The 17715-nt window shown below is 41.2% G+C and overlaps 1 protein-coding gene and 1 non-coding gene across 5 annotated transcripts in view; one reads left to right on the top strand and one right to left on the bottom strand.

Moving 5' to 3' along the window:
- Window positions 1-17715, top strand: part of SWAP70 (switching B cell complex subunit SWAP70) — a 135012-nt gene that overhangs the window by 82373 nt on the left and 34924 nt on the right. For all 4 annotated transcript variants that reach the window (XM_047776315.1, XM_047776313.1, XM_047776314.1 and 1 more), the window contains one exon: window positions 11523-11696. In XM_047776315.1, coding sequence (XP_047632271.1) covers window positions 11523-11696 — 174 coding nt within the window. The remainder of the gene's footprint in view (window positions 1-11522; window positions 11697-17715) is intronic.
- Window positions 8064-8170, bottom strand: LOC125126646 (U6 spliceosomal RNA). Its single transcript, XR_007134741.1, has one exon. It is a non-coding gene; the product is annotated as a U6 spliceosomal RNA (small nuclear RNA).

Here is a 17715-nt window from a genome sequence, read left to right as displayed (position 1 = left end):
TCTGAGTTTCTGTCTGGTTCTCTAAGTTTTTTCCTCCAGTGTTTTTTATTTGTTTGTTTGTTGCCTCTTTTGTCTTTTGAGGGCCACACTCGTGGCATATGGAGGTTCCCAGGCTAGGGGTCTAATCGGAGCTGTACCTGCTAGACTGAGCCACAGCCACAGCCACGCCAGATCCAAGCCGAGTCTGCGACCTGCCTCACAGCTCTCGGCAACGCCAGATCCTTAACCCACTGAGCAAAGCCAGGGATCAAACCCACAACCTCATGGTTCCTAGTCGGATTTGTTTCCGCTGCACCACAACAGGAACTCACTTCCAGTGTTTTAAGATGATTTTTTTTTTCCTCTTAATTAGTACCTGGTATTCCTTAGTGTTTATTTTAGTCATTTTTTCCCCAGGTTATTTGAAAGGTTATCTGCCTTTGCCTAGGAGAATTACTTTGAAGGGGTTGAGACTAAGAGCAAAATTATAGTGAAACTTGCTTTGCAAAAAGTAAATTTTCCCTTTTGGTTTCTATATTTGCTTCTTCACAGAGAATAATTCCTCTTGTTCTTCACATTGACAGAATTATTTTTGGCTTTCCTGAGATGTCAGATGATAAACATGTCAGTTTTTGTATCAAATATTTTGACCGCTGATTGTTAACTTTTTTTGTTGCTTGTCTGTTAAATTCCTTCTTTAGTAAAGAATGGAATTCTGTAAATATCCATGAAGAATTTTTTCGTGAGCTTTTCCCACCTCCTTTTGAGCAAAAAAACCCACTATGTCTGGATTATCTGAGAATGAATAATTGAGGAAAGTGGTATATTGTTACCTTTTTGCTGTTGAGCCCAAATAGGCTACATAAAAAACTTGTTATGCTTTTGCATGTTTGTGAGGCAGTCTTAGTCTTTCAGGAGATTTAATAGCCTAGTAGGCTTTTTTGGTCCAAAGCACTGTCAGTTCTTTTCCCTGATTCTACACATTAAAGGTTGGCCTGAGCTATATGATTAAAAACCAAAAATCTGTTGGCAGTACCAAGTCCTAATTGGGGAATCCACTGCTTTCTAACATAATCTTTTTTTTTCTTTTTGCTTTTTTGTTGATGGGGGGAACATACATATACACACTCGAAAGAAAAGCACAGAAACTTTTTTTTTTTTTCAGTATAATGTCTCTTTTCTAGAGTGGGCTCATCCCTAAAGGTCTAACAGATATTAAAAGGATAGTAAGAGAATGCTGTGGACAAATTTATGCCAACAGTTTGAGAACTTAAATGAGATAGACAAATTACTTGAGAAACAGAATTTACCAGAGTTGACACAGGACAGAATATAAAACCTGCATAACCCTATGTCTATTAAATAAATTAATTATCAAAACATTCATGCAAAGAAAACTCCAAGTCCAGATGGTTTCACTGGTGAATACTCTAAGTCATTTAAGGAAGAAATGACACCTATCTCACACAAACTCCATCAGAAAACGAGGAAAAGTGAACAATTCCAGATTTGTTTCATAAGGCCAGCATAACCCTGATATGAAAATATGAGATGAGCCATTACCAAAAATACAGAACAATATTCCTCATGAACATAGATTTAAAAATACACAACAACTATTAGGTCAGTGAATCTAACAATGTGTAAAATGATAATATATCACAATCAAGTACAGTAAAATCCTTGGGAGGCAAGATTGGTTTACTACTTTATGTCAACTCTGTAAGTTAAATATTATCATTACCACCATTTTAAAGATGAAGAGATGGATCATGGGTTAATTTGCTTTCTTAAGGTCACCCAGCTACTAAGTGGTATTCAGTGACTGTATAATAGCTTTGTACCATGACTTTATAACCATTCCCTTTTTGGTGGACTTTTAATTTTTTCCCCACTCTTATAAATAATAGCAGGTATGTTAGGTAAATCTTTAACTCCGATTCTCTTGTTAGCATAGATGATTTGAAGTAGAATTAATTCATAATTTCTAAGGGAAAAAATCTGTAATCAATTTCTAAAGCATCAAATTGGCCAATTTCCCTGTCTTCTGAGAATTATCTCTGTGTCTTGAAATGTCTAGTTTTAGAGACACAAATGAATTTAGTTTTGTAAAAACTTTTAGTACTTTGAGTCGAAGTTGAGGTGGTATCTTACTCTTCATATGTATGATTTTGAGGTCAAGTAATTATATGTTAAAAATAAAAACAACTCGACGAATTTCTTTCTAGGAAATTATCTTCCTTCTGGATACATTGAAACTACTAGCAGCCAATATTAATAGATATGAGACTGTTGACTTAATAGGTGTGAAATAAACTGGAATTTTAAGTCGGAGCACTGTTTGTAATTGTAGATGAGGTGCAGAATGGAATCATGGATTTCTAGACCTTTTATAGTTAGAATGGACCTGGAGACCATTTCAATTTACAGATTTATTTTAATTGAGGTAGCATTAAATATTGAATTTGCACCCTTCAATGGCTTGCTATTGTTTTTAAGTAAGTCCAGCATCCTTATCAGGGTACAGAAGCCCCTGTTCAGTTTGGCCTCTGCAACCTCTCTAGCCTCCTCTTCTTCCTCTCCCCTTGTTATCAGGGCACAGAAGGCCATATTCAATTTGGCTTTTGCAACCTCTAGCTTCTTCTTCTTCCTCTCACCTTCTTGTTTACTTCAGTGAGACTACCTTGGCCTTCCTCAGATTACCAAGACCCTTCCTGCTGCACAGCCTTCAGACATGCTCTTCCTCTGCTGTTAAGTTTCCCCCACCTTTAACATGCAGCTAATTCCTGTTCATCCTTTAGGTATCGTTTTGATTGTCACTTCTCAGGGAGGTTTCTCCACACAGCACCCCACCCATTCCAGACCTAACCAGCTTTCCTGTAATGTATGCTTACAACCTTTCACACTTTGCCTTCTTACCACAATTTTCATCGTATAGGTGATTGTGTTACTGCGGTATTGTTTTGTATCTTATCCCCCAGGAGTGTGAGTTCTGTGATGAGAAGAACTGGTTTACCACTGTCTAACTCTGTTGATTTTTATTCCTTCATGTGCAGAAGTTTTTAGGTTTGATGTAGTTTTGTTTATTTTTGCTTCTGTTGCTTATGCTTTTAGTATCATATCTAAGAAGTCATTGTCCATTCTAATGTCATGAATTCCCCCCCCCATATTTTTTTCTAGGAGTTTTATGCTTTCAGGTTGTACATTTAGATCTTTATTCCATTTTGACTTAATTTTTGTATATGGTATAAGATAAGGGTCCATCTTCATTCTGTTGCATGTAGATACTCAGGATTCCCAACACAATTTGTTGAAGAGACTCTCCTTTTATCATTGCGTGGTCTTGGCACCCTTCTTAAACATCATTTAACTGTGTACATGAGGGTTTATTTCTCTGCTCTTTATTCTGTTTCATTGGCCTATATGTCTTTCTCTAGTCCAGTGACATACTGTTTTGATTACTGTATCTTTGTAATAAGTTTTGAAATCAAGAAGTATGAGACCTCCAACCTCATACTTCTCAAGATTATTTTGACTATTATGGATCTTTGAAATTCCATGTGAATTTTAGGATGAGCTGTTTTGTTTCTGCAGAAAAAAATGTCATTGGGATTTTGACAGGGGTTCCACTGAATCTGTAAATTGCTTTGTGTAGTATGAACATTTTAATAATATTAAGCCTTCCACTCTGTGAACATAGGATGTCTTTCCATTTATTTGTGTTGTCTTTAATTTCTTTGAGTAATGGTTTGTAGTTTTTAATGAATGAGTTTTGCCTCCTTGGTTAAGTTTATTCCTGAGTATTTTATTCTTTTTAAAAATTTATTTAGGGAGTTCCCGTCGTGGCGCAGTGGTTAACGAATCCGACTAGGAACCATGAGGTTGCGGGTTCGGTCCCTGCCCTTGCTCAGTGGGTTAAGGATCCGGCATTGCCGTGAGCTGTGGTGTAGGTTGCAGACGCGGCTCGGATCCTGCGTTGCTGTGGCTCTGGCATAGGCCGGTGGCTACAGCTCCGATTCAACCCCTAGCCTGGGAACCTCCATATGCCGCGGGAGCGGCCCAAGAAATAGTAACAACAACAACAACAACTAAATAAAATTTTAAAAAAATTTTATTTATTTATTTATTTATTTATTTATTTATTTATTTATTTATTTTGTCCGTGGTGTACAGTGGCTTAATGTGGGATCTCAGTTCCCAGACCATGGATTGAATCTGGGCCGTAGCAGTGAAAGTGATGAATCCTAACCACTAGGCCACCAGGGAACTTACTATTTTATTCTTTTTGATGCTATTGCAAATGGGATTATTTTCTTAATATTCTTTTCAGAATGTCATTGTTAGCATATAGAAACACTGGTTTTTGAGTGTTGATTTTGTATCCTACAGGTTTTCTGAATTTATTAGTTGTAATAGGTTTTTTTTGGGGGGGTGGTTTTTTTAGTGGAATCTCTCGAGTTTTCTACATGAGAAAGAATATTTTATCTGTAGTTAATTTTACTTCTTTCTTTCTTTCCAATTTGGATGACTTTATTTCTTTTTCTTGCCTAGTTACTCTGGCTAGGACTTTCAGAGCCGTATTAAATAGAAATGGTGAGAGTGAGCATCCTTGTATTATTCCTGGTCTTAGAAGAAAAGCTTTCAGTTTCCCTCTGTTGAGTATAATATTAGTTGTGTTAGTTGTGGACTTTTCATATATGATCTGATTTTGGAGTTTTTTTTTGTTTTTTGTTTGTTTGTTTGTTTTTGTTTTGCTTTTTAGGGCTGCACCTGTGGCATATGGATGTTCCCAAGCTAGGGGTTGAATTGGAGCTATAGCTGCCAGCCTATGCCACAGCCACAGCAAATCAGGATCCAGTCCTCGTCTGTGACCTACACCACAGCTCATGGCAGCTCTGGATCCCTGACCCACTGAGTAAAGCCAGGGAACGAACCCACATCCTCATGGATATCAGTCAACTTCGTTTCCCCTGCACCACGACGGGAACTCCTGTACTTTTTTTAAAAGGTATAAATGTCATCATTTAATATGCTTTTACCTTTGAGTATGATTAAACTAAGGAATAGAAGATTAGAATTTGGAGAACAAGTGGAATAGACAACTTATTAAAATCAAGTAAGACAAAACTTAGATCAAAAAGCCACTACCTATTTCTTGGGAAAACTAGCTTATGGAGAATTTGCAGTTTGGATCCCATTGCAGTCTGACTTATACCCAGACTTCTTGGCTGTCTTGAAGGTAACTAACTAATGACCACTGAATTACAACACCAACAGTCTTTTCCTTTTCTTTTCTTTTTGGCTGTGCCTATAGCATGTGGAAGTTCTGGAGCTAGGGAATGAACCTAAGCTATAGCAGTGACAATGCTGGATCCTTAACCCACTGTGCCACCTGTTTAAATGTTTTAAAACCCACTGTGCCACCTGTTTAAATGTTTTAAAACATTTAAAAGATTTTCTTAATGTCTCTGTAGCACTTGGCACTTCATTAACCCTTCCTTATTCGTAGTTTCTCTTTCCATGGGTTCAGTTACCTGTGGTCAACCGTGGTCTAAAAATATTAAATAGAAAATTCCAGAAATAAAGAATTCATAAAACTTTTAATTGTGTATTCTGAGTAGTGTGAGGAAACCTTGTACCTTTCTGTTTCATCAGGCCTAGGACATGAATTGTCCCTTTGTTCAGTGTCTCCCACCCATTAGTCACTTAATTATCAGCCACTTGGATTATCAGATTGACTGTCATGGGATTGCAGTCCTTGTGTTCAAGTAACTCTTATTTTACCTAAAAATGGACCTAAAGCACAAGAGTAGCAATGCCACCAATTTGGATAGACCAAGGGGAAGCTGTAAAGTGCTTCCTTTAAGTGAAAAGTCAAACTCTTCCACTTCATAAGGAAAGAAAAAACATTGTATGCTGAGATTGCTAATGTCTATGGTAAGAATGATTCTTCTATCCATAAAGTTGTGAAGAAGGAAAAGGAAATTCTGCTGGTTTTGCTGTTGCACTTGAGACTGCAGAAGTTATGGCCACATGGATAAGTGCTTAAGGATGGAAGAGGCATTAAATTTGTATAATGAGAGAGAGACCACATGCACATAAATTTTATTACATTGTTTATAATTGTTCTGTTTCATTATTGATTATTGCCCTCATCTCTTACTGGGCCTAATTTATAAATTAAACTTTATCCTAGATGTGTATGTACAGGAAAAAACATGGATGTATAGGGTTCGTAATTACCTGCGATTTCAGGCGTCCACTGGGGTCTTGGAACTTACCACTCATGGATAAGTGGACACTATTGGGTTGATCAAACCTTCCCCTTACTGTTTCCTCACTCAGTTTTCAGGCTTTGCGGTTCTCCTACCACTCTGACTGTTTTTCCAGTCTTCATAATTCCTCTTCCTCCTTCTCTTCTTTGTCAGTATGCCAATCCCTTGAGGTTCTGTTTTTGATTCCATTTCTTTTCTCATTTTATGTTTTCTCTCGGTGATCTCATTGACCATCGTGGCTTCAGTCATGTAGCTGATTCACAAATCTGCCTCTCCTCTTAGGTTACAGATGATCTCTGGACGCCTCCATCTCTGTGTCTTAGCAGAACTACAGCTTGAAGATTCACATAACTGAACACCTGAGCTTTCTTTCTCCCTTGTTTTTTGTCCTCTTCCTCCAGTGGCTGTTCCCTAAACGTGGTTGGTATGCTGCTCTTCCTGTGCTTTGGCTCATGCCATTTCCTTTCCTATCCTTCGGAATAGTTGTCCTTGTATTCTTCAATATACTTCAAGGTCTGCTTCAAATGCCATCTTTTCTTCAAAGTACTAATCTGGGCTGCAGATGATCTGTTTGTTCTTTGTTCTAAAATTGAGCATTGCAGCACTACATGCAATAGCCAAGACATGGAAACAACCTAAATGTCCATCAACAGAGAGTCGACCAAGAAGATGTGGTAGATATGCACAATGGAATATTACTCAGCCATTAAAAGGAAATAAATAATGGCATTTGCAGCAACATGGATGGACCTAGAAACTATCATGCTAAGTGAAGTCAGTCAGACAATGAGACTGACTTCAAATGCTATCACTTACATGTGGAATCTAAAATAAGGACACAATGAATTTCTTTGCAGAACATATACTGACTCACAGACCTTGAAAAACCTGTAGTTTCTAAATGAGACAGGTTGTGGGGTGGGAGAATGCACTCAGGGTTTGGGATGGAAATGCTATAAAATTGGGTTGTGATGATTGTTATATACACCTATAAATGTAATAAAATTCATTAAGTAATTTTTTTTTATTTTTTATTTTTATTTTATTTTTTTTTGTCTTTTTGCCATTTCTTGGGCCGCTCCCTCGGCATATGGAAGTTCCCAGGCTAGGGGTCTCATCGGAGCTGAAGCCGCTGGCCTACACCAGGGCCACAGCAACGCTGGATCCGAGCTGCATCTGCAACCTACACCACAGCTCACAGCAACGCCGGATCCTTAACCCACTGAGCAAGGGCAGGGACCGAACCCGCAACCTCATGGTTCCTAGTCGGATTCATTAACCACTGCGCCACGACGGGAACTCCCCATTAAGTAATTTTAAAAAATAAATTCTTTTTTTTTTTCTTTTTGCCCTTTTCTAGGGCCGCTCCTGCAGCATATGGAGGTTCCTAGGTTAGGGGTCCAGTCAGCTGTAGCCACCAGCCTACACCAGAATCCTAGTCGGATTCGTTAACCACTGTGCCACAACGGGAACTCCAAAAAATAAATTCTTAATAAAATAAAATTGAGGGTTTCCTACAGGCTATATTTCTTTTATTTTTTATATTGATTGATTGATTGTCTTTTTAGGGCTGCACCTGAGGCATATGGAAGTTCCCAGGCTAGGGAGTTGGAGCTGTAGCTGCTGGCCTATACCACAGCCACAGCTATGAGGGATCTGAGCCTTACCTGCGACCTACACCACAGGTCATGGCAACACTGGATCCTTAACCCACTGAGCACGGCCAGAGATCAAACCTGCGTCCTCATGGATGCTAGTCAGATTCGTTTCTGCTAAGCCACAAAGGGAACTCCTATTATTTTTTTTTTTTTAAATATGGAATGCTTCACAAATGTTAATGTCATCCTTGCCCAGGGACCATGCTAATTTTCTCTGTATGGTTCCAGTTTTAGTATATGTGCTGGCCAAGTGAGTACCCTCCAGGCCATTTTTTTAAAATTATAAAACTCTGTGATTTCATCTGTTTGCTTTTCTAGACATAAAGCCAGCCACTCCCCCTCAGGAACTCTAAAATTTACCACATAATCCACATAGAATCACTTCTTCCTCAGGACAAGACTGTATGCTTTTGTGCACATGTCATTTCCCCAGAGTAGCCTGTCCTCCACTTAATGCATCTTAGGAGTGTGGGTGGATAGAGTTGAAGATGGTGGCTTTTGAAACTAGTCCTGTAGGAGATCCCGTTATGGCGCAGTGGAAAAGAATTCGACTAGTAACCATGGGGTTGTGGGTTTGATCCCTGGCCTCGCTCAGTGGGTTAAGGATCCAGTGTTGAGGTGAGTTGTGGTGTAGGTCACAGATGCAGCTCGTATCTTGTGTGACTGTGGCTGTGGCTGTGGCTGTGGTGTAGGCTGGCAGCTGTAGCTCTGATGGGACTTCTAGCCTGAGAACTTTGATGTGCGGTGGGTGCGGCCCTAAAAAGCAAAACAATTAAAAAAAATTTTAAAAATCTTTTAATTAAAAAAAATGTTTAATTTTAAAAAAGGAAATGAAGAGAAAAGAAAAAAGAAAAGCAGCAGCAGCAGCTTACTTTATCTTCATGGGGTCATTTGTGTATGAAGGTGGCGTGGGAAATGGTGTCAGGCAGAGCACAAAAGATAGCTTCCTCTCCAAGGGAACTGGCTTGCCAACCACCAATTCTACCTAGAGAATGAGAGAAACTACTTCTTGCAGCCAACTAGTGATTTCCTTATAGTACACACACACCTTATTCATCTCTCTCTCAAAAGAAACTGCTTTGCTCATGTTGACCTGTCGCCCCCTCTGCCTCCTCCTGTACATTTTCCATATTATCCTCAATGTCGCTTTTGTTTTTTATTTTTAATTTTTTTTTGCTTTTTAGAGTTGTGCCTGCAGCATATAGAGGTTCCTAGGCTAGGGGTTAAATCGGAGCTACAGCTGCCGACGTACACCACAGCTGCAGCAATGTCAGATCCGAGTCACTTCTGTGACCTACACCACACCTCGAGGCAACACCAGATCCTTTACCCACTAAGCAAGGCCAGGTATTGAACCTGCAACCTCATGGTTCCTGGTCAGATTTGATTCCACTGCACCACAATGGAAACTCTCTCAATATGGCTTTTAAAGTGTAGGTTGTGTATGTTTCTCCCTTCTACTCTTTCAGTAGAGAGAAATCCTAACTCCTGAATATGAATTATAAAGCTCTTCATGATCTGGTCTTCACCTACTTCTCTAACCCAGTTTGTCACTGTGCCCCATGCAGTGGACGTTTGTCATTTTTTGGGTCTGTCCAGGATCCAAACTCTTTTCTTGTGTTTGGGAAATTCCACAGTGTCTTGTTAGAGGACAGGACCTGTCTCACATCTCAGATATTGAAAAGTTTAGATACCCATTCTCCCTGCTCCCTGGCAACTAGGGCATAGGAATGTGACCCAGTCTTAGCCAGTGGGACTTTGAATCTCCAGTGAGCGACACAGAGGACACAGAGGATCAAGGACTGGGTCAGAGGCATCAGTATTATACTGTGTTATATTGGCAGTGGCGCCTCCCCCCCGCTGATCCCATGAGTGGTTTCAATGGCAGTGCCAACTTCCTAGCCTGGATTGGTAATAATGGCTTAGTTTCAGAGTCTAGATTTTTCAGCCCTGGTGTTGGATCTTTGAGGTCGCCCATTGCTCTTTCAATAAATTCCTTATCTGTTTAAAGGAACTCAAGATTCTGTTGACCTTCAGTTTCGATTATTTGCACTTAGAGCCTTGAGTCATACCGCCCTGCAGTACCAAGTGCCCCATTCACATTAATCTTTCTGCAGTTCTTCCAAACCATCCATGAGCTTCCACCTATGAGCTTTCTCTTATTCGGTTCTACCTGGAAGGTTCTTTACCCCATTCTCAAACTGTTTTGATTCTTTATGGTCCTTTAGGACTTCGCTCTGTTATGTCACTTTTTCTGCAAATCCTCCCCAAATTCTTAAGATTTGGTTAGCTCCTCAGTGTTCCCACAGAATCCTCTGCTTGCCTCTATTATAATACTTATCACACTATATTGTAATTGTCCTGACATTCCTTGGTGATGTGGGCTAGCAGTATATTAAATGTCTTTGCTTTGTCCCTGGTAGATAATAATTACTGTCTAAATGTTATCTGCTGAATGAGTGGAAAACTATTGAATTATACACTGTTATATTAATATTTGTCTATTTGCACGTCTGTTTTTCCTAATGAACTCTGAATGTTCTAAGAGTAGGGATCAGTTCTTCTTCATCTATATAGCCTTAATTTGTAGCAAGATTTATTTGGCTCATAATTGATGTTGAGGGAATGTTGTATGCACGATTGAATGACTGAGTGGCAGAGCTGTCTTTTTAGAATTTCAGTTAAACAGCTCTTCCCCAAAGTAAATATCTTCCTTGGGGAAGATATGTGGTATCTTCTTTACCATATAGGTAATGATGAGATGTCTGCATGTGGCTGATATTGAGTAATTGACATTCTCAACTCCTCTGTGCTAGAATTGGTGATCTCTTTAGAAGATAATGTTTATGCATGAAAAAAATACCTATTTCACAAGCCAGTAAATATGTGCCAGATGAGTAATATGGGCAGCTGTTGCTTCAGTGTTAGACTAAATATAGCATTTTTTTTTTTTGGCTTTTTAAGACTGTACCCGCAGCACATGGAAGTTCCCAGACTAGGGGTCAAATGGGAGCTGCAGCTGCTAACCTACGTCACTGCCACAGCAACATGGGATCCAAGCCACATCTGAGACCTACATCACAGCTCAAGGCAACGCCGGATCCTTAACCCACTGAGCAAGGCCAGGGATCAAACCTGTGTCCTCATGGTTGCTAGTTGGGTTTGTTACCGCTGAGCCACGATGGGAACTCCTAAATATAACATTCTTTTTTCTTTTTGTCTTTTTTTTTGTCTTTCCTAGGGCTGCTCCCTCGGCATATGGAGGTTCCCAGGCTAGGGGTCTAATTGGAGCTGTAGCCGATGGCCTACGCCAGAGCCACAGCAACGCGGGATCCAAGCCACGTCTGCAACCTACACCACAGCTCACGGCAACACTGGATCCTTAACCCACTGAGCAAGGCGGGGGATTGAACCCGAAACCTCATGGTTCCTAGTCAGATTCGTTAACCACACAGCCTTTGGAAGTGGAATTTCCTAAGCAACTAGGTTATTGGTTGATCGGATTGATTTAAATGGAAGCCTGTAGTTGGTTTTGTCTTTTTGTTTTGCTTGGTTTATATACTGCTTATTCGGGACTGGTTCATTGGAATTTTTCCTCATTCCTTTTTAGGTCCAAGACAATTTTGACAAGATTGAATTCAATAGGATGTGTTGGACCCTCTGTGTCAAAAAAAACCTCACGAAGAGTCCCCTGCTCATTACAGAAGATGATGCATTTAAAATATGGGTTATTTTCAACTTTTTATCTGAAGACAAATATCCACTAGTGATTGTGCCAGAAGAGGTAAGATGTGACTTTGGGAAGTTTATCATGGCCATCTTAGCATTCAGTAGATCTCACTTCGAAGTATTTGTGTTAATTCACTGTAGTTATGGAAGGAAATCCTGTACTAGTGTTTTGGGATCAAGGGGAAAATAGCTTAAATCCAAAAAAGTCCAAAAGTTAGTGATTTGGGGTCATGCAATAACCCAGTAACCCTCGAGATTGCAGACAGGGCGGGACTCTTCCTTTCTAAATGTCTATAATTATGGATGAATCCATAGTCATGCTCAAGGAGTCTTTATTCAGCATAAAAGACGACATAATTTTCTGTCGACTTACATATTGGCAAAACCACAAGAGCTGGCTGAGTCAAGCTACATAGGAAACACATAGGATCCAAAATGCTGTCCCCAAAGCTGCTTTACAAGAGGAAATACTACCCTTGTTTCAAATTCTAGGATGAAGACTTTTTAAAAATACTTCCCAAAGTAAATGCAAAAAGGACATTTGCTTATTTTGTTCTGGGTTATTTTCCCTGAGCTTCCAAAGGAGGAAAAAAAAAATAAAGGAGTAAAGTTTCTGTGCCCTTCCTGTGCTAAAAAATGATACATTTAATACATGCTTATTACAGTAGTAAGTTTAGAAAAGACTATAATATACAGATTAATCAGCTGTAGTCCTCCCCTTAAAAAAGTCATCTGTAATCCCCTAACCTTGGACAGATTATTTAACCTCTTGAGTTTTAATTTTCTCCTCCATAAAATAGCGCTCCTGGGAGTTCCCATCGTGGCGCAGTGGTTAACGAATCCGACTAGGAACCATGAGGTTGCGGGTTCGATCCCTGTCCTTGCTTAGTGGGTTAACGATCCGGCGTTGCCGTGAGCTGTGGTGTAGGTTGCAGACGTGGCTCGGATCCCGTGTTGATGTGGCTCTGGCATAGGCCAGTGGCTACAGCTCCAATTAGATCCCTAGCCTGGGAACCTCCATATGCCGTGAGAGCAGCCCAAAGAAATAGCAAAAAAAGACAAAAAAAAAAGAAATAGCGCTCCTGGAGTTCACCTGTGGCACCATAGGTTAAGGATCTGGTGTTGTCCTTGCAGCGGCTCAGGTTGCTGCAGTGGTATGGTTCGATCCCAGGCCTGGGAACTTTCACACACCACGGGTGTGGCCAAAAAAAGTAGATAGGGCTCATAACAGTGTTTAAGGATTGTGGGGCTCTGCATTTATAGGACTCAGTAAGTGAAGTAAGTCAGAGAAAGATGAATACCATATGATTTCATTCATATGTGGAACAAATAAAATAACTGAACAAGCCAAACAAAAACATGTAGCTACAGGGAACAGAGTAGTGGTTACCAGATGGGAAGTGGGGGTGGGGAGGGGGAAATGGGTAGAGGTCAGCTGTATGGTGATGATGAATCTAAATTTTTGGTGAACACACTCTAGTGTATACAGAAGTAGAAATACAATGTTGTATACACGAAACTTATATAATATTATAAACCAGTGTTGCCTCAATATGAAATCTGAAATTTTAAAAAAATAATAATTAAATAAAATTGTGACGAGGGGAAAAAATAAATGAAGAATTTAGCTTAGTTCCTGGCAGGTAATATATACTTAGCTCCTATGATATTATTGTATACATTTTTGTATACTGATCTGCTCATTTCTGTAGGATAAATTTCTAACAATGGAATTCTAAGTCTTAAGAAATGCACACTTACAAGGTAAGAGATGAACGAGGCAGCATTGCCCTTCAGAAAGACTGTACCAACTTATGCACCTGTGAGCAGTGATTGAGGATGCCTTTTATTACCGATCCTGCCAATAATCGGTCTGCGATTCATGTCCAGGTTAGGAAAATCCATTTAAAAGTTCACACTGCAGCATTTTATTTCAAATTAGCAAGCATTTATTGACTAGCAAGAGTAAATGAGGCAAGAGGAATACAAAGTGAAAGAGATGACATCCTGCCCTCAAGGAATCTGCAGTCTGCTCAAGGAAAAGAAAAAAGTCGTGTCCTTCAAAGCAAAATGAACTACCATGCAGATACCGAGAAGGGAAGGCTTTATTCCAGCTTGGGGAAAAGTCAGGGATCAGGGAAGGCTTTTTAAGAGAGGCAATATAGGAGTTCCCGTCGTGGCGCAGTGGTTAGCGAATCCGACTAGGAACCATGAGGTTGCGGGTTCGGTCCCTGCCCTTGCTCAGTGGGTTAACGATCCGGCGTTGCCGTGAGCTGTGGTGTAGGTTGCAGACGCGGCTCGGATCCCGCGTTGCTGTGCCTCTGGCGTAGGCCGGTGGCTACAGCTCCGTTGCAGACGCGGCTCGGATCCCGCGTTGCTGTGCCTCTGGCGTAGGCGGGTGGCTACAGCTCCGATTCGACCCCTAGCCTGGGAACCTCCACATGCCGCGGGAGCGGCCCAAGAAATAGTAAAAAAAGACAAAAAAAAAGAGAGAGGCAATATAGTGTAGTGGTTAAAAGCAGGGTCCTAACCTTTTTCTGTAAAGGGCCAGCCGGTAAATTTTTGAGACTTTGTGGGCTTTCTGGGCCATATTGTGTCTATTGCAGACACAGACACTCAGCTCTGCTATTACTAGAGTGAAAGCAGCTATAGGCCACAGTATATTGTTGTACTTTAATAGGATTTTTATTTATGGATGTTGAAGTTTGAATTTTGTATAATTTTCATGGACTGTGAAGTATTGTTCTTTTGATTCTCCTCCCATCACCCAACCACTTAAAAATGTAAAAGCTATCCTGCTGTATAGCACAGGGAACTATATCTAGTCACTTGTTATGGAACATAATAGAGGATAATGTGAGAAAAAGAATATCTATCTATGTACGACTGGGTCACCTTGCTGGATAGTAGAAATTGACAGAACACCGTAAGTCAACTATAATCGAAAAAAATAAAAAACATATCAAAAAATAAATAAAGAGTTCCCACTGTGGCTCAGCAGAAATGAATCTGGCTCCTATCCATGAGGACTCAGGTTTGATCCCTGGCCTTGCTCAGTGTATTAAGGATCCGGTGTTGCCATGAGCTGTGGTATATGTTGTAGATGCAGCTCAAATTTGGCCTTGCTATGGCTGTGGTGTAGGCCAGCCGCTACAGCTCCGATTCGACCCCTAGCCTGACCTCCATATGCCGTGGGTGTGGCCCTAAAAAGACAAAATAAATAAATGTAGAAATTATCCTTAGAGCATGGTGTATAAAAATAGGCTAAGAGCCAGATTTGGCTGCTGGGCTGGATTTGACTCATGGGCTGTAATTTGGAATTTCCTAATTAAGAGTAAGAGTATGGAGTCAGGTTTCTTGGGTTTGAATTTTGGCTCCATAATTCTACTAGCTGTGTGACCTTGGGCAATTTACTTAATTAGTTTTTGCTGCAGTTTTCCTCAGCTGTGAAATAAGGCTAATGATAGTGTCTCTCTCCTACTGTGTTTGTGAAGATCAAATGAGAAGAATGCCTGACCTTAGAAAGTGCTCATTAAGTGTCAGCTGTTATATTTAGGGGAAGATAGCACTTATCCTAGGCTTTAAGGGATGGGAATAACTTTGACTAATGGAGAAGGCAGAGGAGAAGATTTCTGGGTGGAAGGAACAGTGGGCAAGGTTTTATGTGGCAGGAAAGCAAAGCGAGCTCATACCTGAGATGAGTGAGGTATCCAGCTTGACTGAATTGCCCATCTTGGAAACAGCTGGACTGACTGATTTAAGCCAAAAAGGATTTTTTTTTTTTGTCTTTTTGCTATTTGTTTGGGCCGCTCCCACGGCATATGGAGGTTCCCAGGCTAGGGGTCGAATCGGAGCTGTAGCTGCCGGCCTACACCAGAGGCACAGCAACGCGGGATCCGAGCCGCGTCTGCAACCTACACCACAGCTCACGGCAATGCCGGATCGTTAACCCACTGAGCAAGGGCAGGGATCGAACCCGCAACCTCATGGTTCCTAGTCGGATTCGCTAACCACTGCGCCACGACGGGAACTCCGGATTTTTTTTTTTTTTTTTTTTTTTTTTGTCTTTTTGCCATTTCTTGGGCCGCTCCCGAGGCATATGGAGGTTCCCAGGCTAGGGGTCGAATCGGAGCTGTAGCCACCGGCCTACGCCAGAGGCACAGCAACGCGGGATCCGAGCCGTGTCTGCGACCTATACCACAGCTCACGGCAACGCCGGATCGTTAACCCACTGAGCAAGGGCAGGGATCGAACCCGCAGCCTCATGGTTCCTAGTCAGATTCATTAACCACTGCGCCACGACGGGAACTCAAAAAAGGATTTTTTTTAAAGAAGATAGTGGGTAGGAATTCCCGTCGTGGCACAGCGGAAATGAATCTGACTAGGAACCATGAGGTTGCAGATTTGATCCCTGGCCTTGTTCAGTGGGTTAAGGATCCGGCATTACTGTGAGCTGTGGTGTAGGACAGCAGCTGTAGCTCCAATTTGACCCCTAGCCTGTGAACCTCCATATGCTGGGGGTGTAGCCCTAACACGCAAAAAAAAAAAAAAAAAAAAAAAAAGATACTGGGTAGCTTACAGAATGGCTAAGATGGCTGAAAAACCAGGTGTGGAGGCTGTGCAGCCTGGAATGACTCCAGTGAGGAATCACAGGGAAAATGGATGTTATGCTTGTACCATGGACCCTGTACTTGTACCTCTGGCCTCGCACACCGGTGCTGCCCAGGAACTCAGATCTTCTGCAACTGTTCTTGGTGCCACAGATCGTTTTCTATGCCTGCTTCTCAGTCACAGGGCCTGGTGCATCTAATTTTTATGCCCCAGGTTAGGTGCCATGAGCTGGCTGCTAAGGAGGCCTGGAAAGAATCTATTTGTGTTTTTAGCTTCCACATTGGGAATTCCCCAGACATGAGAAGGGGGTTAGATGCTGAGCAGTCAAAAAGAAGGACAGGAGTTCTCATTGTGGTGCAGCGGAAATGAATCTGACCAGTAACCATGAGGTTTCGGGTTCCATCCCTGTCCTTGCTCAGTGAGTTAAGGATCCGGCATTGCCATGAGCTGTGGTGTAGGTTGCAGATGTGGCTCGGATCCTACGTTGCTGTGGCTGTGGTGTAGGCCGGCATCTGTAGCTTCAGTTAGACCCCTAGCCTGGGAACCTCCATATGCCATGAGTGTGGTCCTAAAAACCAAAAAAAAAAAAAAAGAAGGATGCATGTCCCTTCTAACTAGAACATGATGGCTGTGCAGAAGAGACATGTTTCAGATCTGGGTGAGTGGGATGCCCTGATGTAGTATAGTTGTCTAAAGCATGGTCTTTGAAATCAGACTGCCAAGTTTCAATCCCTCCTCAACCACTTTTCAGTTCCATGACCTTGAACAGATTACTTTATCTCTCTGTTTGGGTTTCCCCCTATGGAAATTGGGGATAACCACTTCCTTCCTTGGACTCTTGTGAGGACTAAAATAGTTGATGTATGTGAAGCATTTAACTTAGTGTCTGGCCTCATGATAAATGGTTACTAACGGTGTGTGTCTGTGGATGTGAATGAACGGCAGGGTGATGAGCAGTTTGGGGATATGCTGTATGCTGATGGGTTTGGTACCTTTGGGATTTTGAGTGGAGCTGCCCAGTTTCAACCGGAAGAGCATGTCTAGAGGTGTGAGGGACCAGGGCTAGAGACAGAGGCAGGGAAGCCATGGGAGTAGGTTGGATGCAATGGATTTGGGAGAAGCGAGAGCTGAGGACAGAATCTTGGGCCCGTTTCTGTAACAGAGGAAGGAAGTCAATTTGGTAAAGGAAGCTGAATCGAATAGCCTGAGGTGGGAGAGTGTTGAGTCACAGGTGCCAAAGAAAGAAATAGTTCTAAGAAGCAGAAAAGTAGCTACAGGCATTAGATGCTATAGAAAAATTAGCGAGTGAGAAGTTGCACTTAGATCAAACAGTAAGGTGGTCATTGGCAATCAAGGAGAAGGCAGTTTCACTACTGTGGTAAGAACAGTTTTCTTAGTGCTTAATAATAATGATGATGTAATTATGCACTTACGTTAAAGGGGAAATAAAAAATAAAATATGC

Source organism: Phacochoerus africanus, chromosome 4, assembly GCF_016906955.1.
Source record: "Phacochoerus africanus isolate WHEZ1 chromosome 4, ROS_Pafr_v1, whole genome shotgun sequence".
Lineage (NCBI taxonomy): Eukaryota > Metazoa > Chordata > Mammalia > Artiodactyla > Suidae > Phacochoerus > Phacochoerus africanus.
This window is presented reverse-complemented; position numbering and strand designations above follow the sequence as displayed.